General features: G+C 49.2%; 1 protein-coding gene across 2 annotated transcripts in view; it reads left to right on the top strand.

Annotated features, from left to right (window-relative positions):
- The window catches only part of Col5a3 (collagen type V alpha 3 chain), a 61,601-nt gene that overhangs the window by 7,483 nt on the left and 40,126 nt on the right, over nt 1-13,992 (top strand). For both annotated transcript variants that reach the window (XM_045142794.1, XM_004667410.2), the window contains exons 3-19: nt 96-285; nt 360-516; nt 1,178-1,282; nt 2,271-2,423; nt 4,316-4,429; nt 4,537-4,683; nt 5,984-6,031; nt 6,105-6,146; nt 6,703-6,765; nt 8,449-8,523; nt 8,621-8,707; nt 9,665-9,721; nt 9,813-9,866; nt 10,309-10,362; nt 12,269-12,322; nt 12,416-12,469; nt 12,623-12,676. In XM_045142794.1, coding sequence (XP_044998729.1) covers nt 96-285; nt 360-516; nt 1,178-1,282; nt 2,271-2,423; nt 4,316-4,429; nt 4,537-4,683; nt 5,984-6,031; nt 6,105-6,146; nt 6,703-6,765; nt 8,449-8,523; nt 8,621-8,707; nt 9,665-9,721; nt 9,813-9,866; nt 10,309-10,362; nt 12,269-12,322; nt 12,416-12,469; nt 12,623-12,676 — 1,508 coding nt within the window. The remainder of the gene's footprint in view (nt 1-95; nt 286-359; nt 517-1,177; nt 1,283-2,270; nt 2,424-4,315; nt 4,430-4,536; nt 4,684-5,983; nt 6,032-6,104; nt 6,147-6,702; nt 6,766-8,448; nt 8,524-8,620; nt 8,708-9,664; nt 9,722-9,812; nt 9,867-10,308; nt 10,363-12,268; nt 12,323-12,415; nt 12,470-12,622; nt 12,677-13,992) is intronic.

Raw genomic sequence — 13,992 nt, 5'->3', positions numbered from 1 at the left:
GAGTTGGGGCAGAAGGGCTGGGGTCAACATAGAGGAGACTGGCCTGGGTTACAGCTAGGTTGTCTGACCTGCTTATGTTTCCTTTGCCCATCCAGACGAGTACTTTCCTGGGAACTTCTCTGTGATGGCCACTCTGCGGGGCCGGCCAGCCAATCAGTCTGTCCTTCTATCTGTTTATGATGAGAAGGGTGTCCGGCAGCTAGGCCTGGCACTGGGGCCGGTTCTGGGCCTTCTTGGTGACTCCTTCAGTCCCCTCCCCCAGCAGGTCAATCTCATGGATGGCAGGTGAGTATAGGGAAAGAGAAAAGTGCAGGGGGTCTATGCAGAAACCCCTGCATTGAGACTTGTTCCCCTTACAGGTGGCACCGTGTGGCAATTAGTATAGATGGTGACAAGATGACTGTGGCCACTGACTGTGAATTTCAGCTGCCTGTGCCAGGCCAGGGGCCTCGCTTCATCAGCACAGCTGGACTCACTGTAATGGGGACCCAAGACATCAGAGAGGAGACTTTTGAGGTAGGGAGTTCAGTGACAGTGGAAACTGAGGCAGAAGCTGGGACATTTTCTCTATACCCTGAATTTGAGAAGAGACTGGAGAAAGAAAATGTCCAGCTTCCACTTACCCCACAAGGTTGAAGGAAGGGAGCACCATGTGTACCCCATCATTGCTGTGTGTGATGGGAACACAACAGAGCCATGTGATGGCAAGTTGCTGTGGTGCATTCACACTTGATCTGTGTAATCATGTGTTACACATGATTCAGACTGTGAACCAACAGTGCTGATGGCTGAGATGTGCATAATTGCATGTGGGGAGGTTGTGACACTGAGGACTAGCGAGGTAGTGTTGTGTGCTCCTGTGTCAAATACATTTTTGGTGTGGTGACTGTGCTGTGATTGTGAAGTGTATTGTCTATAGGAAGACGGAGACCTGACATGGGTGAGTTGGACACCATGAAGCCAAAGGGCAAAAGGACCCATGAGCCTTTACAGACAGATGCTGGGTGTGGTCCCTGGTTGTGGTGTGACTAATGGACCTTTCCTTCTCTGAGTTACAGGGCAGCTGTGAAAGGCTACACACCCCTGGGGTGCTATTGGTGGGGAGGCAGGAGGGTCAGGGATGTACTGTGGAAAAGGAGCCAGAGTCAGCCTATAGTCCCTTATTCCCCCACTCCAGGGAGACATCCAGGAGCTAATGATAAGTGCAGACCCTCAGGCTGCCTTCCATGCCTGTGAGCACTACCTCCCCGGCTGTGACAACCTGGACCCCACAACCCAGCAGGTGAGTGAGTAGTCCAAGGTGACAGGTTGCAAGAAGGAGTGAACTCTGAACCCCGCCCCCCAAACATGAGGTTGTGCAACAGTAGACAGAACTCAAACACAGGACAGATCCCAAAAGAGTGACCTTGGCTTCAAGTTACAAAAACAACTAGATGTGTTGTGCATGCCTGAAGCAAGATCATGAGCTTGAGGCCAGCCTGGACTACATAGCAAAACCTTGCTTCAAAAAAACACAAGGGCTGGAGAGATTCCTTAGTGGTTAAGACGCTTCCCTGCAAAGCCTAAGTACCCATGTTCAACTTTCCAGGTCCCATGTAAGCCAGCAACACAAAGTGATACAAATAGGCAAGATTGCACATATGCACAAGGTGGTACATGTGTCTGAAGTTCTATTGCACTGGCTGGAGGCCCTGGCCTGCCAATTCTCTCTCTCATTCTCTCATAAAAAAGGCTAATCTGTTGGGCTTACCTCAAAAAAGATTAAAAAAAAACACACAAAAAATGAAGGGCTGGGAATATATTCCAGGTGTAAAATGCTTGTCTTACAAGCATAAGACTTAACTGAGATCCCTAGAACCCACATAGAAAAGTTGGGCATGGAGGCATGTGTCTGTGGAGGCAGGAGGGTCCCTGGGGCTCACTAGCCAGTCAGTCTGGCCTACCTGGTGAGCTCCAGGCCATGGAAACACTGTCTCACAGGAGGTAGGTGGCGTTCCTGAGGAACTACACTGGAGTTGGCCTCTGGATGGTGCACATGTACACACATGTTCGTATGTACATAATATATGTATAACATGCACATGTGCACACAGTGAAGACACACACACAAAGTAAGATCATATAACTAAATGGTCTGGATCACATGATGAGCTCATGACCTTTGACCCCAAGTGAACGATTGAGTGAGAACTAATGGGCTACAGACCAATATGTGATAGTGTTTGAAATGGGGGGGGGGTCCCTAGACCTGACTGGGACCCTCCTCTCAGGCCCCCATGGATGAACCAGAAGCACCTCCTCCTCGCCGCAAGGGCAAGGGCAAAGGGAAGAAAAAAAGACCAGGTGTCAAGGGAAAGGGCAGAAAGAAAAAGAACAAGGGCGTTGTGATGTCGAGTCCAGCACCTGCGTACCTGGAGAACCAGGTAAGGATTTGGGGCCTCTCATTTCTGCTTGCCACTGTCCAGTTCCCATTGGCCTCTGGATCCTCGTCCTGGTGTTAGTCCCCAGGGTCTGATCTTTGAGGTCTGACCCTTTCTGGATAGTGAGGGCTGCCAAGGATAACATGCTGTCTTAGGAGTTCTTTCACGCCTGTGCCTTCAAGCTGCAGTCCTGGGGGTCTGGAGGGGCCTGTACATGCAAGTACCCAATGACCAGAAGGCTCCTAATGAGTACTTCATGAGGGCATTATTAGCTGGAGTATCTAGTGACAGGTTGGGTCTCTGTTTAGAATCCACTGATAGGGGTCTTTGGTGAAGGTTTGGGGACACTCTGTGGGACTGCTGGTTGAGGATGGTTATTGAAGGAGATGCTTATGAGGTCAATATTTAGGGTGTTCCTAGTTGGAGGTCACTAATAAAGGCCATAGTAAGTATTTTTGGTGTCCTTGGTTTAGGATTAAAGGTTAGGAGTCATTCATTAGACATTAATACAAAGCCACAATGGGGTCTACAAATGGGGTCACTGGTTAGAGAAGATTTTTTTGCATGGGTATGTGTGTGTGTGTGTGTGTGTGTGTGTGTGTGAGAGAGAGAGAGAGAGAGAGAGAGAGAGAGAGAGAGAGAGAGAGAGCGCACCCAGGGAGACCCTGTCTCTACCTCTCCAGTTCTGGGATCATAGGCATGTAACTCCACATCTTGTACTTTTTATGAAGCAGCATATCACTCTAGTCCCAGCTGACCTGATACTCACTCTGCAGCCCAAGCTGGCCTCAAACTCACAGTAATCTTTCTTCCTCAGCCTCCCAAGTGCTAGAATTAAAGGCATGGGCTACATCTCCTGGCCATGCCTTGCATTCTTATGTGGATTGCTGGGGCTCAAAACTCAGGTCCTCATGCCTGTGTGAAAGTACTTTACCCACTGAGGCATCTACTTAGTCCCTAAAGAAGGGTTTTTGAGAAAATCATGGGTAGGGTCACTGGGTTGGGAGGCCCTGGTAGGTTACTACTTAGGAAGTCATGTTAGGCCAGTCTTTACTGGGATGACTGTTTGGGGGGTCTTGTCTGGGGAGCATAAATTTAATTCACTTATGTGTGTTCATTATTGAGGAATGACTGGAAGGATTCATTATTTTGGGGATCACTAGTTTTGTTATTGGGGGATGGCATTAGCTAGGGAGGGTCCCTAGTTTGAAGAGTATCTGATGGGATTGGTGGGAGGACTCCTCACTTAGGGGGTATTGTTTGTAGTAATAACTGGGATCCATTGTGTAGGTTACTGGGGAGGAGTCCTTGGCATAGGTCATTGGTGGGGTCCTTGGTTGGAAGAGTCACTAGCTACGTGCTATTCCAGAGCCTTCTGTCCTCCAGTGTGACTATCAAGAGTAACATGTCCCCCAACTCCTTCAGCCCCTGCCACTCACCCAGGCCCCTGTGGCCTTCTCCCCCTGTTTTGACCCAATTCTTCCACAGCTGTCCAGGCCAGGGGAGCTGATGCTGTTTGTGGCCTGGCTGGCTGATGGCTCAGTTCTGTCTTGTGAGAGGACATGTGGGGATAGGCTTCCGGAAGTCTGGCCCTGAATGCTAGCCCTTGACCTTGACCACTGCGTCCTGGAACCAGCCCAGCTCTGCCTCCCAAGCCTGGGAGACTTGGCCCAGCTCTGCTTCTCCTCCATCTGGAAGAGATGTTGGCTGCCCCAGTACAGCCCCTAGGGCAAGCATGCTTTTGTATACAGTGGCCTCCATGTTCTTTGAGAATCCACTCCTGTCCCCCTCTCCAGACTGGATGCTATCCTGTGGGTGGGGGCAAGACCTGGCTTCTTCTTTTTGTCTTTATTGGCCTGATCCCAGATCTGATACACCCTCCTTGCCTACTCCAGACCTCCCTTGACACCCTCATGACTGAGACATCTGTTTCAAGTCTGCTTTCAACTCCCATGCCTTTGGTCATCACCACCTCTGTGACTACTGGCCACAGCGTTACCATCCTGCAGGTCTGTAGGAAGTGGGTGGGGCTGGACGAGGAGGACCTGGGCTGGCAGAGGTAGTGGCAGAAAATAAGGAGACCAAGGGCAGACCTTGACTGTCCCAATATCCTTAGGGAGGGTTGGCTCCTGACAATGAAACAGAGCTGAGGACCCCAGAGACTGAGACCGTTGAAGAAGATGAAAAAGATGGTGACCTCTCTATGGGCCCTGAATTCCGAGCAGCTGAACAGCCTTCACGCACTGAGTTCCAGATCTTTCCTGTGAGTCTGTGAGGCTTGGTTAGGGGACACAATCTCTGTTTTGCATGACCCCAGTGCAATTGAAAAATGTTTATCAAGTGCTTACAGAGTAACAGACTATGCTAACATATGGTGATGCTGTTGGCTTCTAGTCTAAGCTTGACATAGAGTAGACTATTTCAACACCCTCTGCCTGCTGAATGACATATGGACAGTAGAAGTCAGAGAGACAGTAGGGAGCCTATAATGCAAGCAAGAGATAAGACAACTAACAATTTGAGGTGTGCCCCATTTTGTTCTTGCTGCTAGAGGTAGAGAAAAGTAGGTCCATGTAGGACTATCAAATGAGATGCATCCTCTAATCTTGTGATTAAAGACCAAGTGCAAAGTCAAGTACCTCCACTTGGATGTCCTGAATTTATAATCCCTGTTCCACATTCAAGGGAGGGTATCAAGTAGGGGATGGCTAAAATGCTCTGGAGTTCAGGGTAGATCATCTAAGATGGAGGCAAAAACTTGGCACTTCTCAGCAGAGAAGGTATCTCTAGTCAAGGATTGGGTGAGATTACCCAGGAGAGCATGCTGACCTGGTATTGGACAGAGGAGGAGCTGGAGTTGAACTAGTCTTGAGTTTTTGTTCTGAGTTATTGTGCAAATTACCTCACATAAACAATAGGAGGAGGAGTTTATTTTGGCTCATGGTTTCAGAGGGTTCAGTCCGTGGTTGCTAGTGCACATAGGCAGAACATCATGGCCATGGGAGTGTGTGCTGGAGAAGACACACTTCTTGGTGAGCAGGAGGCAGAGAAGGCAATGCCAGTCTTCTGCTGGTTTTCTCCTTTATCCTCTTTTATTCAACCTGGGCCCCCACATCATGGATGGTGCCACCCACATTCAGGGTGGGTCTTCCTTCCTTACTGAATCCTCTTTGGAAACTCTCAGACAAATGTGCCCCGCCTGGATTTCCTAGGTGATTGTAAACCAGTCAAGTTTACAATGAAGACTAGCCAAGTATTGCTTAATTCATTTAGCATGTTGGATACACACAGTTGTCATGCATTCACTGACCTTACAGGTGACCCAGCTCCCTGAAGATAGATGGCCACAGGGGTTGAGTATGTTCCTAGAATCACTCAGTAAGGGGCAGAGCTGTGATCACAACTCTCACCTTGAAGAAGCATTGTTGGGTTGACGGAGGAGGCCAAGCTTCTCAATGTGCATTGGCTGAAAGAAGGGTGGATGGGGGCTGTGTGGGTGGATCTCAGTGTGGTAGAAAGGTAGGGTGGGCTCACATCTCTTTTCCCCCACCTCTTATCCCCAGGGCGCCGGAGAAAAGGGAGCAAAAGGGGAACCTGCAGTGGTAGAACAGGTGAGGGGGCAGGGGCTGCGAGGAAGTTGAGAGGCCTTGTGAAAACAGGGTCCACACTCATTCCTCCCTCCAGGGACAGAAATTTGAGGGACCTCCGGGAGCTCCAGGACCTCGAGTGAGTACTGCTCATTTTCTCCAGTTGTCTTTCGGTCTTTCCTCCCTCCTGCTCTTCTTGCCCATCCTCATCCTCTTTCTCCTGTACCCTGCCATCTTCTATTTGACTAGTTCTCACTATGTAGCTAGCCCTGGCTAGCCTGCAACTCATTATGTAGTCCAGGCTGACCTCCAAATCGCAGTCCTCCTTTCTTAGCCTCCCAAGTGCTGGGATTCTAAGCGTATACCATCACACCCTTCTTTGTCTCTTTTCTAGCTCAGGGGTATTTAAACCCTGCACTGAGGAGTTGAATTGATCACATAGAGGCCATTTGGTACCCAAAGGATGAGATGAAATAAGGTTGGGGTTGTAAAGTGTTCAGCTGGTGTGGTCCATATAACATCGGGCAAGGGCAAACCTTGACTACGCCAGTGTCCTCGAAGGTGGGAGGTTGGACCCTGACAGTGAAATGGAGTTATGGCCAAGAGGTTGATCTAGGGTCAGGATCAGAAGTGGGTCAGAATCCAGCCTGGTTTAAATTTTGTGCTTCTGTGACTTCTATTTCTATCTCTTGTAGGGGATGGCTGGCCCTTCAGGTCCTCCTGGCCCCCCAGGATTTCCTGGGGATCGTGGTTTACCGGTAAGACTCCTACCTTGGGTGTATCTTTCTTTGGAGAGTGGGACTTCAGATTGGGAGTGTGGCGGTCTGAACATGGGTCTGGGGGCTGGGACTAAGCCCATCATTCTGGTGTGCCATGGGACCCTTCTGGTATCCTTCCACCTGCAAACAACCTCTCTGGATCCCTTTTGTCTCTGTGGAACTATCCCTTGCATTTTTTATCAGTGTCTATCTGTTTTTGTTTGTCTTTATGGCTGTCTGGCTGTCTCTTTCTCTTTTTTTCCTCAATTTTTATCAACATCTTCCATGATTATAAAAAAAAATCCCATGGTAATACCCCCCCCTTTCCCCTTTGAAATTCCATTCTCCGTCATATCCCCTCCCCATCTCAATCAGTCTCTCTTTTATTTTGATGTCATAATCTTTTCCTCCTCTTATGATGGTCTTTGTAAGTAGTGTCAGGCACTGTGAGGTCATGGATATCCAGGCCATTTTATGTTGTTCTGTTTCTTTCTTATTTATTTATTTATTTTATTTTAGAGAGAACAAGAGAGAGAGAGAGAGAGAGAGAGGAGAGAGAATTTGCACGCCAGGGCCTCAGCAACTGTAATTAAACTACAGACACTTGTGCCACCTAGTGGGCATGTACAACCTTGCACTTGCCTTACCTTTGTGTGTCTGGCTAAGGTAGGATCTGGAGAGAAGAACATGGGTCCTTAGGCTTCACAGGCAAGTGCCTTATACACTAAGCCATCTCTCCAGCCCAGTTAAGGTGCTTGCCTGTGAAGCCCAAGGATCCAGATTTGATTCCCCAGTGCCCATACAAGCCAGATGCACAAGGTGGTACATGCATCTGGAGTTTGTTTGCAGTGGCTAGAGGCCCTGGCACCCCTCTTCTCTTATTTAACAGAGGTTAACTAACTAACTAACTAAAATAAAATATTTAAAAATTATTTATTTGGGGAAAGAGAGAGAAAGACTAGAGCTTCCTACCACTGCAAACAAATTCCAGCACCATTTTGTGCATCTGGGTTTACATAGGTGCTCAGGAATTGAACCCAGGCCATCAGGCATTGCAATCAAGTGCCTTTAACAGCTGAACCATCTCTCCAACCCCTCTCTCTTTCTCACATCCCTTCCAATGTGTGTACAGTGTGCATGTTCTAGCATGTGTGTGGAAGTCAGAGGACAACTGCAAGGTGTCTATCCTTTCCTTCCACCTTCTTTAAGATGAGATCTCTTGATTTTATCACTTTGAACACAAGTCTAGCTGGCCCACTAGCTTTGGGATTCTCCTAGCTCCACTTTCCATTGCCAAAGGTGTGTTGGGGTCACAGATGCATGCTCCACTTTGCATCTGGATTAACACGGGTGCTGGGGAGGATTGAATTTGGGTTAGCAGGCTTTGTAGGCAAGTGTCTTTAACCACTAAGAATCTTCCCAGTCCATCCTCTTTTACTTTCTGCTTCTTTCCTCCCCTCTATCTTTCTTTCTTTTACTCTTCCTCTCTCTCTTTTTCCTTGTCTCCATATTTCTGTCTTTTCTCTGCATCTCCATGTTCCTCTATCTCTTTCTCTCAGTTCTGTGTCTCTTTTCATCTCTGTCTCATCTCTCTTCATCTCTCCTTATCTCTCCCCATCCTTCCCTGCATGCCTCCCTGTCTCTTTCTGCCTCCATGAACCTCTCTCTTTCTCCTTCTATTAGGGTCCTGCTGGCCTCCCGGGAGTCCCTGGGATGGATGGAGTCCGGGGCCCACCTGGCACTGTGGTCATGATGCCGGTAAGGACAGAGGACTGCACAGCCTTGGTAATGGATGGAGTCTTGACTCTGCAGGGTGCTTTTTATAGAGCTTTTCTCACCAGCAGTTGCTTCTTAGTTCCAGTTTGCAAGCAGCAGCAACTTGAAAGGACCCCAAGTCTCCTTCCAACAGGCTCAGGCCCAGGCAGTACTTCAGCAGGCTCAGGTGAGTGGGAGGGGTGATGTTAATGTAATGATGACATGAATGAGGGATCATGAGGCGTTCGACAGAAGACAAAGAATCTCTCTCTTGAAGATTCCTATCTTGAGTCTCTGTTGCTGTAGTAAAGTATTTGAGACTCAACAGTTTATAAAAACAATAGAAGCTTTTGGGCTGGAGAGATGGCTTAGCGGTTAAGCGCTTGCCTGTGAAGCCTAAGGACCCCGGTTCGAGGCTCGGTTCCCCAGGTCCCAGGTTAGCCAGATGCACAAGGGGGCGCACGCGTCTGGAGTTCGTTTGCAGAGGCTGGAAGCCCTGGCGCGCCCATTCTCTCTCTCTCCCTCTATCTGTCTTTCTCTCTGTGTCTGTCGCTCTCAAATAAATGAATTAAAAATTAAAAAATATATATATATATTTAAAAAAATAGAAGCTTTTAAGCCAGCTGCTGTGGTGCACCCCTTTAATTGCAGCACTCAGAAGGCAGAGGTAGGAGGATCACTGTGAGTTATGAATTCAAGGACACCCTGAGACTACATAGTGAATTCCAGGTCAGCCAGGGCTAGAGCGAAACCCTACCTCTCAGACAAAAAAAGGGGGGGAGGCTTTTTTGGTTTATGGTTCTGGAGGCTCAGAAGTCCCAGATCACACTGCCACCTAGTGGTGGGGTCATTCTTGCTGCATTGTAACTAATGAATTTAATGGCTGGACAGAGCAAGTGCTCTACTCTGGGCTATTCTTCCTCTTATTGAAGCACTAATTACTATCACAGGGTTCCACCATCCTGACTTCATCTAATCCTAATAGCCTTCCAAAGGGTCCACCTCCAAATGCTATCAATTTATGAATCGGGCATGAAATTTCAACACATAAATTTTGACAAGCACATTCAAACCATAGCAGTGTTTTTGTGAGAGTTGTTTGGGATCTGGTGGAAACTTAAGGTTCTGTCTCCTATCTTTCAAGCTGTCCATGAAAGGCCCTCCTGGCCCAGTGGGACTCACTGGGCGCCCAGGACCTGTGGTGAGTAAGGGATTTGCACTGGGTAGGAAAGTACATCTATGGTGAGTGGCTACTTTCTCTAGTCATATTCCCCCATCTCTCCTTCTTCAAGGGTCTCCCTGGATACCCAGGTCTAAAAGGAGAAGCAGGAGAAGTGGGGCTACAGGTGAGATTGGGTGAATCTGGGGACAGAATTGGACGGGGAAGTCTTACTCCAAAACTACATGATAAAGTGCTGGTTGGGAAAAATTACAAAAGAGCTGGAGATACCCTCATAATTCCTGCTTATCTTAGGGAGTGATTTAAAATAAGTCTAGGGCTGAGCGTGTGATTTAGTGGGTAGAATGCTTGCCTAGCATGCATGAGATGCATGAAGCCCTAGGTTCAATTCCCAATGCCACATAAGCCAGGTATGGTTGTATATATACCTGCCATTCCAGCATTTGGGAGGTGGAGGCAGGAGGAGCAGAAGCTCAAGGTTATCCTTGACTACATAGCAAGTTTGAGGTCAGCCTAGGTTACATGAGGCCCTATTTTGAGTAAAATACATAAGACAAAGTAAGAGTCCTTCCTCCTTTTATTCTTTTTTTCTCATCTTTCTTTTCTAGGGTCCCCGAGGACTACAGGGTCCACCCGGACCTCCTGGCCGAGAAGGCAAGATGGTGAGTACTTCCTTGGTCTGCATGTCACTTTTGGTGCATGTATGTGTTGTGTCTGTGGTGTGTGTGTGCGGTGTGTACAGGTATGTATGCAGATGCATTGCCTCATGTGCACGTATGTGGAGGTCAGGGTAGCGTGTTGGGTGTCCTTTTCTACTGCTTTTCCATTTTATAACTTTTTCTGGCGGGGGGAGTTCAAGGTAGGGTCTCACTCTGGCCCAGACTGACCTGGAATTCACTATGTATGTGGCCTCAAACTTATGGCGATCCTCCTACCTCTGGCTCCCAAGTTCTGGGATTAAAGGTGTGTACCACCACACCCAGTTCTTCCATCTTATATCTTTGAGACAAAGCCTGTCATCCAATCTGGAACTTGCCATTTTCAGTTAGACTGGCTGACATGTGAGTCCCAGTGCCATTCTTAATCTCTACCCTCTCACTGCTAGGGTTACAGGTGTTCATGGTCATGCCTGGCTTTTCGCCTAGGTGTTGGGGATTGGGCTCAGGTCCTCTGCTTGCACAGCAGGTGCTCTTACCTGCTGTGCCATTTTCTCAGTCCTCAAGCTACCCTTGATCCAGCCATCAACACCTGACAAGGACCCTGGCTTATGCCTTCTGGTCTTCTGGAGTCATCAGTAGGATCAGAGCAATGGAGGTGTCAGTGGAGCATCACTGAGAGCACAGAGAAGGAATCTGGCTGCCACGGAGGCAGGGGAACTGGAGAACAGATGTAATGTTTGACCTGAGATCAGAAGCATGACTAAGCAGGCGAGGAATAGCATTCTAAGCAGAAGAAATAGCAAATACAAAATAGAAGGTGAAGGCTGCGGATAAAGTTTAGTTGGCAGAATACTTGTCTAGCATGAACAAAGCCCTCATTTCTATCCCAGCTTTAGGTGTGGTAGCACATGCCTGTAATCCAACACTTGGGAGGTGGAGGCAGAAGGATCAGAAGGTCAATCTTGGCTGCATAGTGAATTTGAGGCCAGCCTGGGCTACAGGAGATCATGCCTCAAAAGCAAGAAAGTAGACAAACAAATACAAAAGAGAAGCCTGCTACACGGAGAGAGGACAATACCCAATAAGGGTAAATGTGATGAGGAACATGTAACAGAGTGATTCATGAAGATGGGACTTGTCTGTTTGTAGCATGGGCTGTCCTAGAACCCACAATAATCTTCTCACCTCAGCCGGCCCAGAGCTGGAATCACAGGTGTGCACCGCTCAGCTTTGAAAATGGGAATTCTTACTTTTTGTGATGATGGTGATTTGGACTAGAGCAAGGAAAATGGGGTCAAGAATTACAGTGGAGGGCTGGAGAGATGGCTTAGCGGTTAAGCGCTTGCCTGTGAAGCCTAAGGACCCAGGTTTGAGGCTCGATTCCCCAGGACCCATGTTAGCCAGATGCACAAGGGGGCGCACACATCTGGAATTTGTCTGCAGTGGCTGGAAGCCCTGGTGCGCCCATTTTCTCTCTCTCTCTCTGCCTCGTTCTCTGTCGCTCTCAAATAAATAAATAAAAATACACCAAAAAATTAAAAAAAGAAAAAGAATTATGGTGGAAACTGGGGAGATGACTCAGTGGGTAAAAGTGCTGACCACACAGCAGCAGAACCTGAGTGTGACCCCCCAACCCCATGTAAATGCAGGTGTGGTGGCACACACCTGTAATCCTAGCACTGGGGGAGACAGGAAGTCCTTGGAAATCCTTGACCTCTGCTGCACACATACATACATGCAACACCACACATACAAAAAAGAGTAGTGGGTGCGTTTGAGATGTGTTAGGAAGATGAAATGGATTCACTAGAAGCCCCCTTAATAAATGTTAATAGACATCTTGGTCATAAGTTTCTAATTCTGAGGAGAAGTTTTCTGGGAGATGTTTATCACTGATCTTTCCCTGCAGGGCCGTGCTGGAGCAGATGGGGCTCGGGGTCTCCCAGGAGACACAGGACCTAAAGTAGGTGATGGGGCCAGGATTATGTGTGTGTGTTGGGGGGTGGAAACTGTCAAAGTCAAGGGCTCAAAGCTCAACTGGCATCTCTTCCAACAGGGAGATCGGGGCTTTGATGGCCTGCCAGGCCTGCCTGGTGAAAAAGGGCAAAGAGTGAGTACATGAGGTGTCCCTCTCCCATCTTCATAGTCCCTGTTCTCCCTCAGTATCAGAGCCTCAATTGAGTGTCAAAGACTTCAAACCCTCACACCATGCCTACTTTCAGGAATTATTCTACATGACATTCCCTTCTGTTCTCTACCCCAGGGTGACTTTGGCCATGTAGGGCAACCTGGTCCTCCAGGAGAGGATGGTGAGAAGGTAAGCTGAGAAGAGGGTTAGGAGATGGGGGTGGTGGGAAGCCTTAGGAGTCTGAATGAAAAGAACTGACAATATCGCTTAGCAGTAGAGCTCCTGTCTAGAATCCACAGTGAGGACTGGGGGCGTGGCTCAGGGGTAGAGCTCCTGTCTAGAATCCACAGTGAGGGCTGGGGGCGTGGCTCAGGGGTAGAGCTCCTGTCTAGAATCCACAGTGAGGGCTGGGGGCGTGGCTCAGGGGTAGAGCTCCTGTCTAGAATCCACAGTGAGGCTGGGGGCGTGGCTCAGGGGTAGAGCTCCTGTCTAGAATCCACAGTGAGGGCTGGGGGGCGTGGCTCAGGGGTAGAGCTCCTGTCTAGAATCCACAGTGAGGGCTGGGGGCGTGGCTCAGGGGTAGAGCTCCTGTCTAGAATCCACAGTGAGGACTGGGGGCGTGGCTCAGGGGTAGAGCTCCTGTCTGGAATCCACAGTGAGGGCTGGGGGCGTGGCTCAGGGGTAGAGCTCCTGTCTGGAATCCACAGTGAGGGCTGGGGGCGTGGCTCAGGGGAGAGCTCCTGCCTAGAGTCCACAGTGAGGGCTGGGGGTGTGGCTCAGGGGTAGAGCTCCTGTCTAGAATCCACAGTGAGGGCTGGGGGCGTGGCTCAGGGGTAGAGCTCCTGTCTAGAATCCACAGTGAGGACTGGGGGTGTGGCTCAGGGGTAGAGCTCCTGCCTAGAATCCACAGTGAGGGCTGGGGGTGTGGCTCAGGGGTAGAGCTCCTGTCTAGAATCCACAGTGAGGGCTGGGGGTGTGGCTCAGGGGTAGAGCTCCTGTCTAGAATCCACAGTGAGGGCTGGGGGTGTGGCTCAGGGGTAGAGCTCCTGTCTAGAACCACAGTGAGGGCTGGGGCATGGCTCAGCTGTAGAGCTCCTGTCTAGAATCCACAGTGAGGGCTGGGGGCATGGCTCGGGGGTAGAGCTCCTGCCTAGAATCCACAGTGAGGCTGGGGATGTGGCTCAGGGTAGACTTCCTTCCTAGTGGCTCAGCATAGATAGAACCTGACCTCCATCCCCAGCAATGAAACAGGAAAATCCTGAATGGCACCCAGGGACTGGATGGTGGTCAAGGGTCTACACTGGTGAGCTGGAAAGCCCCAGAGGGAACTGAATGAGAGCTAAGTGTTCGATCTAGTTTAGGATGTGTTATTGTAAGTTGAGGGTTGTAGTCCAAGCGTCCTCAGCAGAATCTCATGTGCTTGGCCTACAGGATCTTGTATACCTCACGCTAGCTCTGAGGTGCCTCTGGAAAGGATTTTCCAATAAGGGGAGGTGATCTCCTAG

The sequence above is a fragment of the Jaculus jaculus genome, chromosome 2 (genome assembly GCF_020740685.1).
Source record: "Jaculus jaculus isolate mJacJac1 chromosome 2, mJacJac1.mat.Y.cur, whole genome shotgun sequence".
NCBI classification, from domain to species: domain Eukaryota; kingdom Metazoa; phylum Chordata; class Mammalia; order Rodentia; family Dipodidae; genus Jaculus; species Jaculus jaculus.
Note: the sequence above shows the minus strand (reverse complement) of the source record. Positions and strands in the feature narration are given on the sequence as shown.